This window comes from Stegostoma tigrinum, chromosome 12, assembly GCF_030684315.1.
Source record: "Stegostoma tigrinum isolate sSteTig4 chromosome 12, sSteTig4.hap1, whole genome shotgun sequence".
Lineage (NCBI taxonomy): Eukaryota > Metazoa > Chordata > Chondrichthyes > Orectolobiformes > Stegostomatidae > Stegostoma > Stegostoma tigrinum.
In genome coordinates, this window is record NC_081365.1 from 65386456 (window position 1) to 65402296 (window position 15841).

At 39.6% G+C, this 15841-nt stretch overlaps 1 protein-coding gene across 9 annotated transcripts in view; it reads left to right on the forward strand.

Moving 5' to 3' along the window:
* Window positions 1-15841, forward strand: part of glra2 (glycine receptor, alpha 2) — a 187613-nt gene that overhangs the window by 113681 nt on the left and 58091 nt on the right. For all 9 annotated transcript variants that reach the window (XR_007248595.2, XM_048541369.2, XM_048541368.2 and 6 more), the window contains one exon: window positions 2600-2814. Coding sequence is in view for 8 of the 9 variants with exons in the window: in XM_048541369.2 (XP_048397326.2) it covers window positions 2600-2814 (215 nt within the window). In the remaining variant the exon portion in view is untranslated. The remainder of the gene's footprint in view (window positions 1-2599; window positions 2815-15841) is intronic.

Sequence of the window (15841 nt, forward strand, 5' to 3'; positions counted from 1 at the left end):
CAAATCACAGCTATATTGTGGGATATTAGTTTCTCCGATAAGATCATTTCTCACTGTATATTGTGCAAAATTATAAAAGAGACTAAGGCCACCACTTGCATTCTTGAAAGGTGTCCAGCCTCCCTCAAGTTACCCTCAAGAAGGGTAAGTTGCCTCTACAAAAATGAGCAGAAGGTGAAGCTAGCCATTTCATGCAGAAGCTACCGCGCAGTAGCAAGACAAATGATATTCTGAACCAAGAGAAAGGTCCTGTCAAACCAAAAACTGTATTCTGTCTACAACATGAATCAGTAATGCAGTGAATGAATTTCAATGACAATAGGATGCCAGGTATGAAGACTGTATGTTACAATGACTAGTAGAGCTTATCAAACTGCACATCCCCTCAGCTGTGCATAATAGGCCGTGTATTGATCATACTTAACCAACCTGCTCTTGCAAAGCTCAATACATAATGTCTAACATTAAATTTGGCTCCATGAATGGACAATACTTGCTGTACAATGCCGAAAATACTAAGAATTTAATACTAATTTAAGATGAAATAAATTATGGCCTCACAATGATTTTATCTATTTAGGAGCTACAGGAAAAAGAAACATTCCAAGTTTGATGTTTATTTTTATGTATAAAACATACAGGGGGAATGGGGCCACGATTTCCTTAGTGCAATCCCCATGGAAGCACCTTCACCAATGAGAGTTAATTTCTCAACTAATCAGCACCTTTGCTCATACAGAATGAATTGTTACATAGAACATAGAACATAGAACATTACAGCACAGTACAGGTCCTTCGGCCCTCGATGTTGTGCCGACCCGTCATACCGATCTCAAGCCCATCTAACCTACACTATTCCATGTACGTCCATATGCTTGTTCAATGACGGCTTAAATGTACCTAAAGTTGGCGAATCTACTACCATTGCAGGCAAAGCGTTCCATTCCCTTACTACTCTCTGAGTAAACAAACTACCTCTGACATCTGTCCTATATCTTTCACCCCTCAATTTAAAGCTATGCACCCTCGTGCTCGCCGTCACCATCCTAGGAAAAAGGCTCTCTCTATCCACCCTATCTAACCCTCTGATTATTTTATATGTTTCAATTAAGTCACCTCTCAACCTTCTTCTCTCTAATGAAAACAGCCTCAAGTCCCTCAGCCTTTCCTCGTAAGACCTTCCCTCCATACCAGGCAACATCCTAGTAAATCTCCTCTGCACCGTTTCCAAAGCTTCCACATCCTTCTTATAATGCGGTGACCAGAACCGTACACAATACTTCAAGTGCGGCTGCACCAGAGTTTTGTACAGCTTCACCATAACATCTTGGTTCCGGAACTCGATCCCTCTATTAATAAAAGCTAAAACACTGTGTGCTGCCTTAACAGCCCTGTCAACCTGGGTGGCAACTTTCAAGTATCTGTGTACATAGACATTGTTGTTCCTTTTGAAATATGGATTTCATATATCTGTCCTGTTGAGTATAAGGAAAAAGCTTTAAACAACATCTGTTTTCAGCTCAAGTTCTGTACCATAAAAACAATGATTTAAAAATTACAGTCACAGATATCTCAGAACCGAAATGTCTCTGGGACGGATTTAAGTTTTCAATCTGGTCACCGCCAATTCGCATCTTCTGAAGTGCTTTAATGAGCTTGCTAAGGGGCCTGTGGGTTTGTAAGTACAGTATCGAATCTTTCATTTGATGAACCTGAACAGTCTGGTGTATGTTAGTACACTGTTGTTGGGTTCACTATCAACATTTTATTCTGCATCTATTTAAAGCTGACCTTTGTTCTTTGCAACTCCAGCACTCTACATTAATCCCATTTATTGTTGCCTCTTTCATCACTGCCTGCTCTCCAGACCCTCTAAGGAGTTCCATTGTGGAAGACACTGACACGTCTCAAATTGGCTTACCATGCTTTTGTCACTGTTGCCAGACAGGAAACTCCCACCTCCTGGAGATACTTGGCACCACTAATTGGGCACTTTGTTTGCCTCCTGGCCAGTTAGACTATGTGAATTTAACAATAACATCACAAGTACATTGCAGTTCAGGTGCAGCATTATTCATCCAAGTGTCAGATTCCCAAAAGCACTTTGAAAATCTGGCCCATAATTTTTGGCTTACTCATGCAGAAACATTACCATTAAGAACTGCAGTCTATGCGCTGAGTAGAAAAATGTATTAGTGTGGTTATTTTGGATTGCACCAAGTGCTGGTCTCCTGTTTATGCGGGGATAACTAGCTAACTGATCTTTAATTTGCCTCAAGCTTCAAATCATATTCAGCAGTTAGCATTTTGAACTTCAGGCAACTAAGGAAATGAGCTGAGATTACAATAGTTTACTGTTTTATCTTCAAATGTATTACTACTAATGACAGAAAATTTGCATTTTCTTCTATCTTTAGTTGAGATTTGTATTTTGAAAAAACACACTAAGCCAAATCCGACTAAATGCTCTTGACGCTACATGAATGAAATATAAGTAAGATGGGATACCAGGACGTATAGTCTGCTGCTACAGATATATTAAAGCTTTGAAGGAGAGTAATAAGTCTATCTCAAGGATCCTGTGCGCTTTTTTTAACAGGGAGATTTACCTGCATTGAAGTGAAGTTCCTTTTGGAAAGACAGATGGGTTATTATTTAATCCAGATGTACATTCCAAGCCTGCTGATTGTCATTTTGTCCTGGGTGTCATTCTGGATTAACATGGACGCTGCTCCGGCGAGAGTAGCGCTGGGCATCACAACAGTTCTGACGATGACGACACAGAGTTCTGGCTCTCGAGCTTCACTTCCAAAGGTGAGAAGTTTCCATCAGTATATTACTGCATTGCTATTAATATATTACTAATCTATTAATGTATATCAGATTTGAATCATGCTCGTCCTAGACAAGGAATTCTGATGCTTGTCTACTTCCCACCGATTTGCAATACTAAGCTCATTTGAATAGTTAATGCTACATCTGAATACAATAAAAAATTATTTAGACAGAATGTAATTATCACAAATGTTTTTTGGTTCTGTGATAATATTCTGGGGTATTATTTACTGCTGTTGTGGTCTAAAACCTAATCAACATTTTGCTTAACATGAGATATTTAAGTTAAATGCAGCCTCAAGATACTCCTGTTTTACCAATGGCAGGTACATGAATTGACCGAAGTGATATCACCTTCCAGGTTTTAACTTAAAAATTTTGAGGTAGATCAAGAGTGTTATTACTTGAATTTGATTTTTTGCATTCGTTATCATAAATGCTGTTATTTAAGTCAGATATTTTAATTAAATGGTGTTGGTTATTTGGATTAGATATGTTACTATTTGAAATTGACAAGTTGGGTGGAATACTGATAAATTATATTAACAGATTTCATTTAAGAAAAGCTAGTCATCCTGAGGAAAGTAAAACACAAAAAGCTGGAGATACTCCACAGGTCTTACAACACCTGTGGAGAGAGAGAAATAGAGGTATTGTTTCAAGTCTGATGTGACCCTTCTGTGGAACACAAATGAGGCACTGAAGTGAGGTAATGGGCTACTAGTATTGCTAATGGACTATTAATCTAGAGAGCAAGAAAATATTCTGGGGACCCAGGTTTGAATTATACCACAGCAGCTGGTAGTATTTGAAGTCAATTTGAAGTCTGGAATTAAGAGTCTGTGATAACTATGAAACTATTGTTGATTGTCAGGAAAAATGCATCTGGTTCACTTATGCACTTTAGGGAAGGAAATCTGCCGTCCTTACCTGGTATGGCCTGCATGTGACTCCAGACCCACAGCAAAGTGGTTTACTCTTAACTGCTTTCTGGGGTGGGCAATAAATGCCGTAAGTGAATATTTTTTAAAAAGGAGAAATTAATTGGTTGGATAAAATTATTGCCTTTGATTTAGTCCATTAATCCTTGTTCAGTTAGTTCAAATTTGCATTTCTTATTACAATGAAAGAGTGCCACTTTCCATTATTTCTGAAGTTGAGCCACTCAAAACAGATACCATCGAGAGCAGAAGATGACCACAACCAAGGGTCAGTGGCTCTGTGGCACCAAACTTGGATTTCAATGGCGTGGAGATTGTGGATGGAAGGTCTTGGATGAAAAGCATTTCAAGGCTCAGAAAGAGAATATGAGCAATAGATTGTACAACAGCCTTTGATTTCAGTATGGTCAGTATGCAAAGAAAATCTTTCTAGAGATGTATTCAGGAATGAGGGAAGATAATTCAAAGAAGAATTGGCCACAATGAATTTTTTAAAAAATTTCAATCTGGATTTTCCAAACAACATGGTACTTCATAACTTCCGTGACTAATAGATTGTTTTACAGCCATGACCAAGCACCAGAACTTTTAAGTGAGGGATTACATATGTTACCTAGATCATTTATCAACAAAGCCAAATGTAATTGAACCAGAGAACAATTATTTCTGCTGAGTGAGCCAGGCACCACTGGGATAGTGCTGTTATTAGCCTCAGGTTAAGGGAGGGAACGATTAGGCAAGTTTCCTGTCTTTGATTCCTATTGACGATACTTGCAGCAAAGGTCGTGTAAAAGGACAAGTTCAAGCCTAATAACAATGCTGTTTTTGGAATCTCTGCCAATGCTTGTTGCATCAATAAGAAAGGATATTTTGATGAAATCTTAATGGATGCTTGAAACTTCACTCCAAACTCCCTTCAAAAAAAAAGCAAAAAACTGAGGGAAACTATTTTGTATCAAATGAAGATTTAGGTAGGCACCACAATCTGATTCCTTTACAATGCATAAATGGTAGATTTTTCAAAGGATATAATATTTATCCTACATGTACTAGTTAGGTACTTAAAGAACAGGAAAATATTAGGAGATGAAGAAGAAAAAAAACTGCAGCTCGCTCATTCAGATCATACTTGCATTCAAAATCTATTGCAGAAATTACTCTGAGCAGATTATTTTAGGTTTTCTTTTTACCAGAAACTCATGTTTCTTAGTGAATGCTGAATTTCTTGAAATTTCATACTAAAACAAAGATGGCCCTAAGTATTATGATAGAATTGTTCCATAACTTTTCATAGTTAAATGGCTGCTCCATTGGAGTCAAATGTCTCAAATGAACCTTAAAGTTGTTTGTAAGGAACGAACCCAGTTTGGATTCAAAGCAATTTATTTTGCATGAGCATTCCAACGTGGCCGACATTCAGTTTTTGTAAGAAAAGTCATACAATATTATCAGTTCGGAGCATTTAGATAACCCTGATGAGAAACATGAAGCTGTGGACTACAAAAAGCTAAAAATTTAAAGTAATTAAATCCATAAAGTAGGATTGTTACACAATGAAACATATATTACAGCCAACAGGAGAACCGTAATTTTTATTTTTAACAAAATTACAATCCTGCAGTTATTATTATTCTGACTCCCATGCAAACAATATTCAGTAAATATTAAATGCATCAATCAAACACAGCTCAGGATTGTTTCTTAATTAAAGTCAGATCAACAATCTTGAATCCATTAACACGCTTGCAAAACCTAATTTACAAATCCTAGAGTTGCAATGAGCTGTCAATATTAATCTTGTTTTTGTTTTCACAGTTTTGAGACAATATTGTTTTACTAATTATGGTAAATTGAATACAATAAGGTTTGAAACTTGCTTGAGGCATATGTTTCAATTGTACAACACTGATAAAGGTATTGCATTTTGCAGATTACCTACATGAAGACCTGTGTGGGGTACCAGGATTAAACAAATGTATTCTAGATGACATCATTTATGGCTCCATTATGAAGCAATTGATTTTAACATTAACCTCACCAGCACTGTATGAATCTTTAGCTTTCTCCTTCTGAAGATTTTCTGCTCATTATTGCCAGTTAGTTATAGCATATAACTTATTATACCCAAATAGAGAAATTACAACAGAGATATGATTTCCTGTTCAATCATTTCCTATCCCATAGCCATGGCATTTGCTGAGTGGGTGGCAAAACAATTTATCCTTAGACTTCCAATTAAGCCTCTTCTACAAGTATCTCAGAGTTGCTTTGTGTTTCATCTAATGACTTTTGCCAGTTTTCCAAAACCTTAGCTTTGCTTGTTCATTTACCTAATGGTTAAACAGCTGTTCTTTTGGGCATATGGTAGAGGATATTTGCTTAATAATTCTAGTACATTTTATATTTACCTTGAAGGGAAATAACATTCCAATACAGCTTTACATTTATATAAATGGCAATGACTGGGATTTATCCGGCCCTTCTAATGTAAACAAGGAGCTTCGAGGCAAACCACAATTTGAAACCAACTATGTCGACAAGTTTTTTTTACACAAGTATAGACTAGAATATGTAACAGTGCATTTGGATTGCACCGTTTGAAACTGCAACGTGCTTTGCTGCTGTTGGCAAATTTGTGGTGCTAGATCACAAAATTGAATGCACACTAAACTAAAAAGCAGCATGATATAAAAAGAGCTAATGAAGTCCTGAATAGAGATATGCAATTAAGCAGCCCATCAACCTATGAAAAACCCATTCTCAACAAGGGAGGAGCCTAGCACATACCATCTTCAATCATGCAGAAGTACTGAGAAGGCCTTCTGACCTTCCCTGGAGCCCCATCATCACTTGTTGCCAGTCTTTAACCAATTTGATTCTCACTTGCTATAATATGAAATAATGTCTGATTGTACCTGAAATAGAAACATAGATACTAGAATCAGGATTTGGTCCTTTGAGCCTTGATGCCTTTGAAATCTAAAATTTATTCCCCCCTTCTTGAATGTATTCAATGACTTGGCCTCCACAGCCTGTTGCAGTAGAGAATTCCATAGGCACATTGTCCTTTGAGTGAAGAAACATTTTCTCATCTCATCCAAAATGGTCTACCACATATCCTGAGATTGTATCCCTGATTCCAGACTCCCTAACAAGGGAAAGCATCCTTCCTGCATCTAAGCTGTCCAGCCCTGTTCAAATTTTGTGTGTTCCAATTAGATCCCCTCTCATCCTCTTAAACTCTAGTGAATCAATCTCTCCCCATAGGATTGTCCTGCCTTGCCTATTACCAGTGTAGTGAATCGCCGTTGCTGTCCCTCTGTGACATGTATATCATTTCTTAAGTAAGAGACCAAAATTGTACGCAATACTCTAGGTGCAATCTTATCAAGTTCCTATATAACTGCAATAAGACATCCCTAAGGCTGAATGCTAATCCCCTTGCAATAAAGTGCAATATTCCACTTGCCTTTCTAATTGCTTGCTACTTATGGCTACGAGTCATGACAAGAAATGGCTATATTGTCTTGCCATTGTACACTCATTTTCAGCAAAATGCTGGAAGGTGTCATCAACATTTTATCAAGCTTGTAACTGATGCTCAATCTTGGTTCTGCAAGGACTAGTTGGCTCCAGACTTCATCACGACTTCACTTCAAACATAGACACAGGCTGAAACACAAGTAAAGAGAAAGTGACTGGTCTTGACATCATTAGACGCCTGAGGGAAAGCTGTCACCCACTCAACAAGTGGAATGCCACTGCTGTTGGAAATGGATAGGACAGGAAATTTCTATTAAAAACTTGGATCGTGAAAAACTGCCCACAAGCCAGTTGCACTATTCAAGGGACTCAGTATCAACAAACACTTCATTCTGCTCCCTAAGCATCCACCTCACCACTAGTATACTGTGACTGAAGTGTGTTTGATCTATGTTAACTTGCCAAGATTTCCTTAGCAGCATCTTTTAAATTCAATCGAATGCCATTAACTGCTTGGGATTGCCACCACCTCTGAGTTCACCTCCAAGTCTCTTTGGAAATAGATTAGTGCTAAGTCAAAATCCTGGAATGTCTTACTGAGCAACATTGTGGGGGTTTACAAAACAAACTGCAGCAATTGAAGAACGTGGCTCATCACCACCTTCTAAGAATAATTACAAATCGGCAATAAATGCCAGCCTTGACAGTGATGCCTCCAGCCTGAGAATGAACCTAAATTAAGCACACAAATATCTGGAGAGCTTGACTCAAAGCTTCAGATTTGACTGTAGGCTGGCATTTCAAGTTAGTTTATGTAAAATCTATCAAAACAGGTGGAAGTGCCTTTGGAGAATTCAACGTAAGTGAAAATTGAGCAAACAATTTGCGTGAATCTGCAGCTTAAGCATTTATCTGTTCTCATTCATTGCCTCCATGTAACACCTTAATGTCATCTCATTCAGTGAGTTTCATCTCCTTAAAGTGCAAACTATTATGGAATTTGTGGTAAGATATGAAGCAGACAAAATTATTTTATTTCATATAAATGGAGTACATTCAGTACATTCTGATCAACTGAATAGATTATATCAAGTAGAAAAACATTCTAACAATTAGTGCTACATAAATTTTCATGAATCAAATATGCATTGCAGTCTTGGCATCTAAAGCTTTCAGTACAATTGCAGCTATTAAACTCCTGTCATAACCAATATTTTCGATTTGTACCTGTGCAAACTTTTTCTTAAAGTTACCATTGGAATAGATCTGACTTCTTTTGTGACTGTGGGTTAACAAATCTCCTTCCTTTGCTTTAATTGCTGGATTGAATTCTTATGGAAATGCTCTCATGATTCTCTTACCCATTCCATATATACTCTTGCCAGCTGACCCTTTAATTGTGAGAACTGTTACAGTTCAGTAAGAGGCCACTCAGTTCATTGAGTCTGCACTGACTCTCAAAAGAGCACCCCATCCCACCATAATATACATTTTCCATGGCTAATCCAACTAGCTCACAAGTCACAGGATACTATGGGGCAATTTAGCATGGCCAATTCATATAACCTGCAAATCTTTGGGCTGTAGGAAGAAACTGAAGCGCTTGGCAGATACCCACACAGAGACAGGGGAAATATGCAAACTCCACTGAGACAGTCACTCAAGGCTGGAATCACAGCATCCCCAGCGCTGTGAGGCAGCAGTGCTAACCAGTGAGCTACTGTGCTGCCCCTTCAGGGAACAAAAATTCTGAGTGCTTCCTTTTATGGGACAAAAAAGGCAATGAAAAGGCTGGAGGCATCACTGTCAAGGCTGGTGTTTATTGCCGATTTGTAATTGTTCTTAGAAGGTGGTGATGAGCCACATTCTTCAATTGCTGCAGTTTGTTTTGTAAACCCCCACAATGTTGCTCAGTAAGACATTCCAGGATTTTGACTTAGCACTAATCTATTTCCAAAGAGACTTGGAGGTGAACTCAGAGGTGGTGGCAATCCCAAGCAGTTAATGGCATTCGATTGAATTTAAAAGATGCTGCTAAGGAAATCTTGGCAAGTTAACATAGATCAAACACACTTCAGTCACAGTATACTAATATTCAAAAAATACGCTTCATAACTTATACTGGGACATAATTTGATCATCTTGTAATTAATTTGAAGCCAAGTTTCTTTATTATTTTTAAAGGAATAATTGAACCCATTCATCTTGAAGTGCTTTGAACAAATTGTAATTAATTGAACTGGAAAACATTTTATTCCACAATTCAATGCCTTGAAGTATGAAGACATGATCATTTGTGTGCCATGTAACCTCCTTTTTATAATAGGGTCTTTGGTGGCAGTTTGAATCCCCTTGTCCAGGGGTGCAGAGTTGGGAGAAATACCAACTTCGTGAAGCCACTCTCTAAAAGTAGCCACCTCCACTGAATTTTCAGCTTGAAGGGTTGGGCTGGAGTGCAAGTCAGGCACCAATAGCCAGTAAGTTCTGAAGACAATCTGGGCAGAAAGCCTATTGAGGATGCCTAATGCTGTACGCAAAATCTACAAACAAAGATTAAAGCAAAAGCTTCTGCTCTTATCCCCTCAATCCCACAAACTCTATGCCCTTCCCTCAAGCATGCATTTACACTCACCCCATGTTCCCACATTGCCCTGCATTAGTTGACGTCCATCTACCCATCTCTCGTAATCCATATGCCAATCTATGACCATATTTCCATGGCCCCCTGTTCCCCATTTGGCTCCAGTCATCCTATGGCTTACATCTCTGACAGCTCTGTGCCAATTCATCCCCCACATATCCCTAGCCATCTCAATTCACTTAATATCCATCTTAATCATTAATCTGGAGCCATCATGACAGAAATAATGTTACCACCCTATTGTTTATGTCACAATTGAAAATAAGCACATTCTCATTGATACTAAGCAAGCATCCAATGCAACAAAATTGCATGAACAAGTTATATATGCAAATAAATATTTCACCTGTGCTCACTGATTTATGAAAACAAATATTTCATTTATTGTTAATATTTGTAAGTAAACGTTTCCCTCATGCCAAGTCAAGAAACAGTTGCATTCAGTAAGCAGAGATAACGAGGCATAGAGCTGGTTGAACACAGCAGGCCAAGCAGCATCAGAGGAACAGGAAGGCTGGCGTTTTGGGCCAAGAATCTTCTTCAGAAGGGTCTAGACCCGAAACATCAGCTTTCCTGCTCCTCTGATGCTGCTTGGCCTGCTGTGTTCATCCAGCTCTACACCTTGTTATCACAGATTCTCGAGCATTTACAGTTCCTACTATCTGCATTCAGTAAGCAGTTGGAATTGTTCATCAATAGCACCCATTCCGGTCTTGTGAAAACTATATTTTGGGAAATCGTTCATGCAGCACAAATCCTACAAAAGGTTTTACAGAGCCAGGCATTCTCAAATACACTCATACTAACTTCGGTTTCTAACCGTACCTAACCATATGACTTTTCCCCAGAGCAGGATTGACTGCCACGAGGGATCATAGTTTTAAGGTCTTAAGAGGAAGGTATAGAGGAGACGTCAGAGGAAGGTGCTTCACCCAGAGAGTTGTGAGCGCATGGAACAGTTTACCAGTGGTAGTCATGGAAGCGGAGTCATTAGTGACATTTAAGCGACTGCTGGACATGCACATGGACAGCAGTGAATTGAGGGGAATGTAGGGTAGTTTAGGTTATTTTATTTTTGGATCAGGATTATTCCATGGCACGACATCGTGGGCCGAAGGGCCTGGACTGTGCTGTACTTTTCTATGTTCTATATGGAGTCGTGATCCAAAAGGTTTGCTTACCAGCTTCAGAAGGCCATTTGGGATGAACAATAATTACCGGCCTAGCAACCGATACCAATCCAGTGGATGTGGCCATTTTTAAAGAATGACTTTATGAACTTGGAATTTCTCCAAACTCTACACTCATGGACATGGGGATTAAAATTGCCACCGAAGACCTTAATAAAAATAAGTGAGGTTACATTGATCTTGATAGCTGCCAGTTAATTGTAGGATGGTCACTCAAGTGTTCATTTGCATCCTGTGCAACAGAACCCAAGCACAACTAGGTACTGGTACCTGCTCTAGCTCTGTCCCCTGCCAGGAGGTAAGTCATTCATACCCAGTGTGTCATTTCATGCAGGTTGTCCTATGACATCCACACAGCTTTTTATCTAGCTGCAGCAAGTGTGAAGTCAAATGTTGGTGCTCATCAGTGTGTTAGTATTCACTTGATGGACAAGTAGCACGTCATGGGTATCTGAAAGAAAAAAGAAATGGGGTGAGAAGAGGAGGATGGGGTATAGTTGAGGTGGACATTTACGCCATCTGCAGCTGATAAATGAGAAAAGATTGTGAGATGAGGGTGAGCTATGAACAAATGTTCAATTGTTCCAGTTGCACTGATGATTATGTCCTCAGCAATGGCCCTTCCCAATATAATGAACACCCTTTACTCCTTGTCTGTAACAACACAACCATTCCTGTTCCTCGGGGTTAGCTTTTCTCTCTGAGATGGGGCAGGGGTGATGATGACTTGAAACAGTTCTTTGAGATTACGAAATGTTAAATTGGAGAAGTTACTTTTGACTGCAGTGAGATTAAAACTATATTGCACAAATATACAATAACCATCATCTTTTTAAAAAAAATGTTTCTGACAGGGTAAAATGTTAATGGTTTGCCTCCTTGAGGACAGACATGTCTGAGTTTACCCAATCTCACCTTGGAGTCAAATGTTTGAGGTTTCAGTCCCAAACATGATTGCTGGCTGAGAGCGAGGATGTACTGCATTATCAGAGATATCATCTTTCAGATGGGACATTAAACAAAAAGCCACATCTGCCCTTTTTGGTAATTGTTTTAAAGTCCCCAGTATAGCACTATTCAAAGACAAATAGGGTAATTTTTTCCAGGGGTATCCTTGGTCAATATTTGTTTCTGAATCAACCGCATGAACACATTCATGTTTCTACAACTTGTTGTTCACAAACTTGTTATTGCATTTCCTAAACTGCAACACTGACTACTCTTCAAGTGTGCTTTATTGCCTGCAAAGTGCTTTAGAACTCCCGAAATTTTGAAAATGATAAATAAATGTGGCTACTTCCTTTCCTTCTCCTACTCCATTCAGTAAATTGTACAAATTAAATAAATTAATTTAAATGGAAACAGGTTTGCAAAATGGATGGCTTATTTTTCAATTGATTAGAATCTACTTTCAATTTTTTAGTTTTATTATTATTCAATCCTACTATTTCTCTGGGTAGATGATTGATGAGATACTTCAGTATTGTGAATTAACTTACTGAAAGCCGAAACATAATACTTTTCATTTTCAGTGGCTTATTTTCCATTGTCGAAAAGCTTCCCTGAATGTCAGATGTTCTGAAAAAAATTTCATTTGGAACCCCGATGACCACGTTGACAGATCCAAACTCTTTGTGAAACAACAACAAAGATTGCTGGGATTGTACAGTAAGATGGATCTTTCTGTCACTAAGTAATTTGCCAGCATAATAGAGCAAGGAGCACTTTTGTTACTCACCAAATTTGTCCATTCTTTCCTATTATCGATTGCCTTCCTATTTCCCCAGAGACTGTTGGTTAAATTCCACGTGACTATACTGAGCAGATTATTCTAACATGCTTCACTAACACTATGCAGCCCTGACAGGTTTTACATTGAGAAATGGGAATTCTAAAGTTTACCATTGAGTGACCCTGAACTTTTTCTGCTTACCCAGTAGAAGATACCACAGAGCAGAAATTAGTCTTGGGCAACTTCACAAACCAAGCAGTGTTGCATGAGCTTCCCATTATCCATTGACTGATGCTATTTCTCTCACTGGAAAGACTATCAGTGTGTCTTCGGTCATACTCCTCCTCATGAGTCAGAAGATGTGCTATGTCCCTCGGTTATATGGCATTACATTTTCTGGCAGGGAAAACAGCTGGGAACAGGGCCACATTTTTATTGTTAAAGAGCTGGGAGCCTGGGAGCCAGGAAGCATGAGAAACAGGGCCAGAATTTTATTTTTGAAGAGTTTGGATCAGTTGTTGCAATTAATGAAGTCACACTGCTGAGGTGTAAAAAGCATAGAATGGGAACAGAGTGTGAACGCTGTGTTATTTTTTCTTGGCAGCTCATTTGAGAGCAGAATGGTAGTTTTAGTTTTAAGAGGTAACATTGCAGCACTGGAAAGCGAGGGAATGGGGGCCAAGTCATACATCAGCCAGTGGTGGAGCAGTTGGTGTTACACTATGCCAAATGGTGAGAGTCGCAGCTGAATATTAAAACAAAATTCAGAGGGAAAACATAAGAACAGTAAACCCAGCTCAGGCCAAAAGCACAAATTACCAAGAAAATCACAGTGTCAACAGTGAGAGATAATTGCAGACTTAAATCCTTAAGTTTTTCAATCTGGGGTGCAAGTTTCTCTTCTGTTTTTAACGTATGATTAAAAAAAACTACTGCTATAGTGCCACCTAGTCGCTTAAGCCTACAGATACTTGGAGATTGATGACAATTTACATACAAATTATCCTTGTAATTGTTACTTATTACAATATAGGCTGGATCTGCTGATCTTTAACTGGCAGAGACCCGATGCACAATCTAACATGTGTTCTCGGGCCACACAGAAAGGAAATGGGAATTTCCCAAAAAGTTTGATCTTCTGACAGAGAATTTCTCTGCACCACAGGATTTTCCACAATTCTTTTAAAATCCATTCATGGGATGTGGGCATCACTAGCTGGACTAGCATTTATTGTCCATCCCAAATTGCCCAGAGGGCAGTTAAGATTCAACCACACTGCTGTAGGTCTGGAGTCACATGTCGGCCTGACCAGATAAGGATGGCAGATTTCCTCCCTTAAAGGACATTTGTGAACTAAATGGGTTTTTCCTGACAGTCAGCAATGGTTTCACAGTCATCATTAGATTGTTTAATTCCAGAATATTATTGAATTCAAAATCCACCATCTGCTTTGGCAGGATTCAAACACAGGTTCCCAGTTGGCCCAGTGGCTCAATGGTGCCTCACAGCGCCATGGACCTGGGTTTGATTCCACCCTTGGGTGATTGCCCGTTTGGAGTTTGCACATTCTCTCCAGGTCTGCATGGGTTTCTTCTGGGTGCTCCGTTTTCTTCCCACAATCCAAAGGATCTGGAGGTTAAGTGGATTGGCTATGTTAAATTGCCCATTTACGGATGTTTAGGTTAAGTGGGTTAGAAGCGGGAATGGGTCTGGGCGGGATGCTGTTCGGAGGGGCGATGTGGACTTGTTGGGCTGAATGGCCTGTTTCCACACTGTAGGGACTCTATGAATGTCTTCAATGCATGTATATAAATTTAAGGTGAGGCAGGGGAACATTAAGGGACAGAGATCATTCTATTTTATGGTTTAGGCTGGTGGACAAAGGACAGTTTTTAAAAATTGTTCATGGAATATGAGCATCACTGGATCGATTGGCATCTAATGACTGTTACTAATTGCCCGTGGGAAGTTAAGCGTCATCCACATTGCTGTGGGCTTGGAGCCGCATGTAGACCAGACAAGTTAAGGATGGCAGATTTCTTTTCCTAAAGGCAATTAGTGAACCAGATAGGTTTTTACAACAATCAACAGTTATCTGGTTGTCATTAGGGAATGTGGCAATAATAGAGCCAGACCAGTTCAGAATAGAACTGAAAGTTGGTGTAAAAAGCTGTAGCTAGTGACAAAAAAGAGATGGCTCAGGCATATTCCCTGTAAAAGGAAAAGTGGGGAAAAAAAAACCCAGAGCTCCCTGGATGAAAAAGGAACTAGAGATGAAGAAAAAAGTGGAAAGCATGATTATGACTTGTGTCAGGAAATAAAATTCAGAACTATCAAATAAAAGGGGCAGCACGGTGGCTCGGTGGTTAGCACTGCTGCCTCACAGTGACAGGGACCCTCATATGAGTGCCTGTGTGGATCATAGAATTCATACAGTGTAGAAACAGGCCATTCAGCCCAATAAGTCCACACCTACTCTCCGTAGAGCATCCAACCCAGACTTGCACCCCTCCCCCACCCCTGTAACCCTGCATTTCCCGTGGCTAACACACCTAACCTACACATTATGGGCAATTTAGCATGGCCTGTGGGAGGAAACCCATACAGACACAGGAAGAACGTGCAAACCCCACACAGACAGTCACCCGAGGCTGGAATTGAACCCGGGTCCCTGGTGCTGTGAGGCAGTAGGGCTAGCCACTGAACCACAGTGCCACACTAGTTTGCATATTCTTCCTGTGTCTCTGTGGGTTTCTGCCAAGTGCTCTGTTTTCCTCCCACAGCCCAAAGATGTGCAAGTTAGGTGGATTGGCCGTGCTAAATTGCCCATAATTTGTAGGTTAGATGTGTTAGCCATGGGAAATGCAGGGGTACAGGGGTGGGGGAGGGGTGCAAGTCTGGATGGGATACTCTTTGGAGACTAGCTGTGGACTTATTGGGCTGATTGGCCTATTTCCACACTGTAGGGATTCTCTACCTAAAAGCCAAATACTGCAGATTGTGGAAATCCAACGCAAA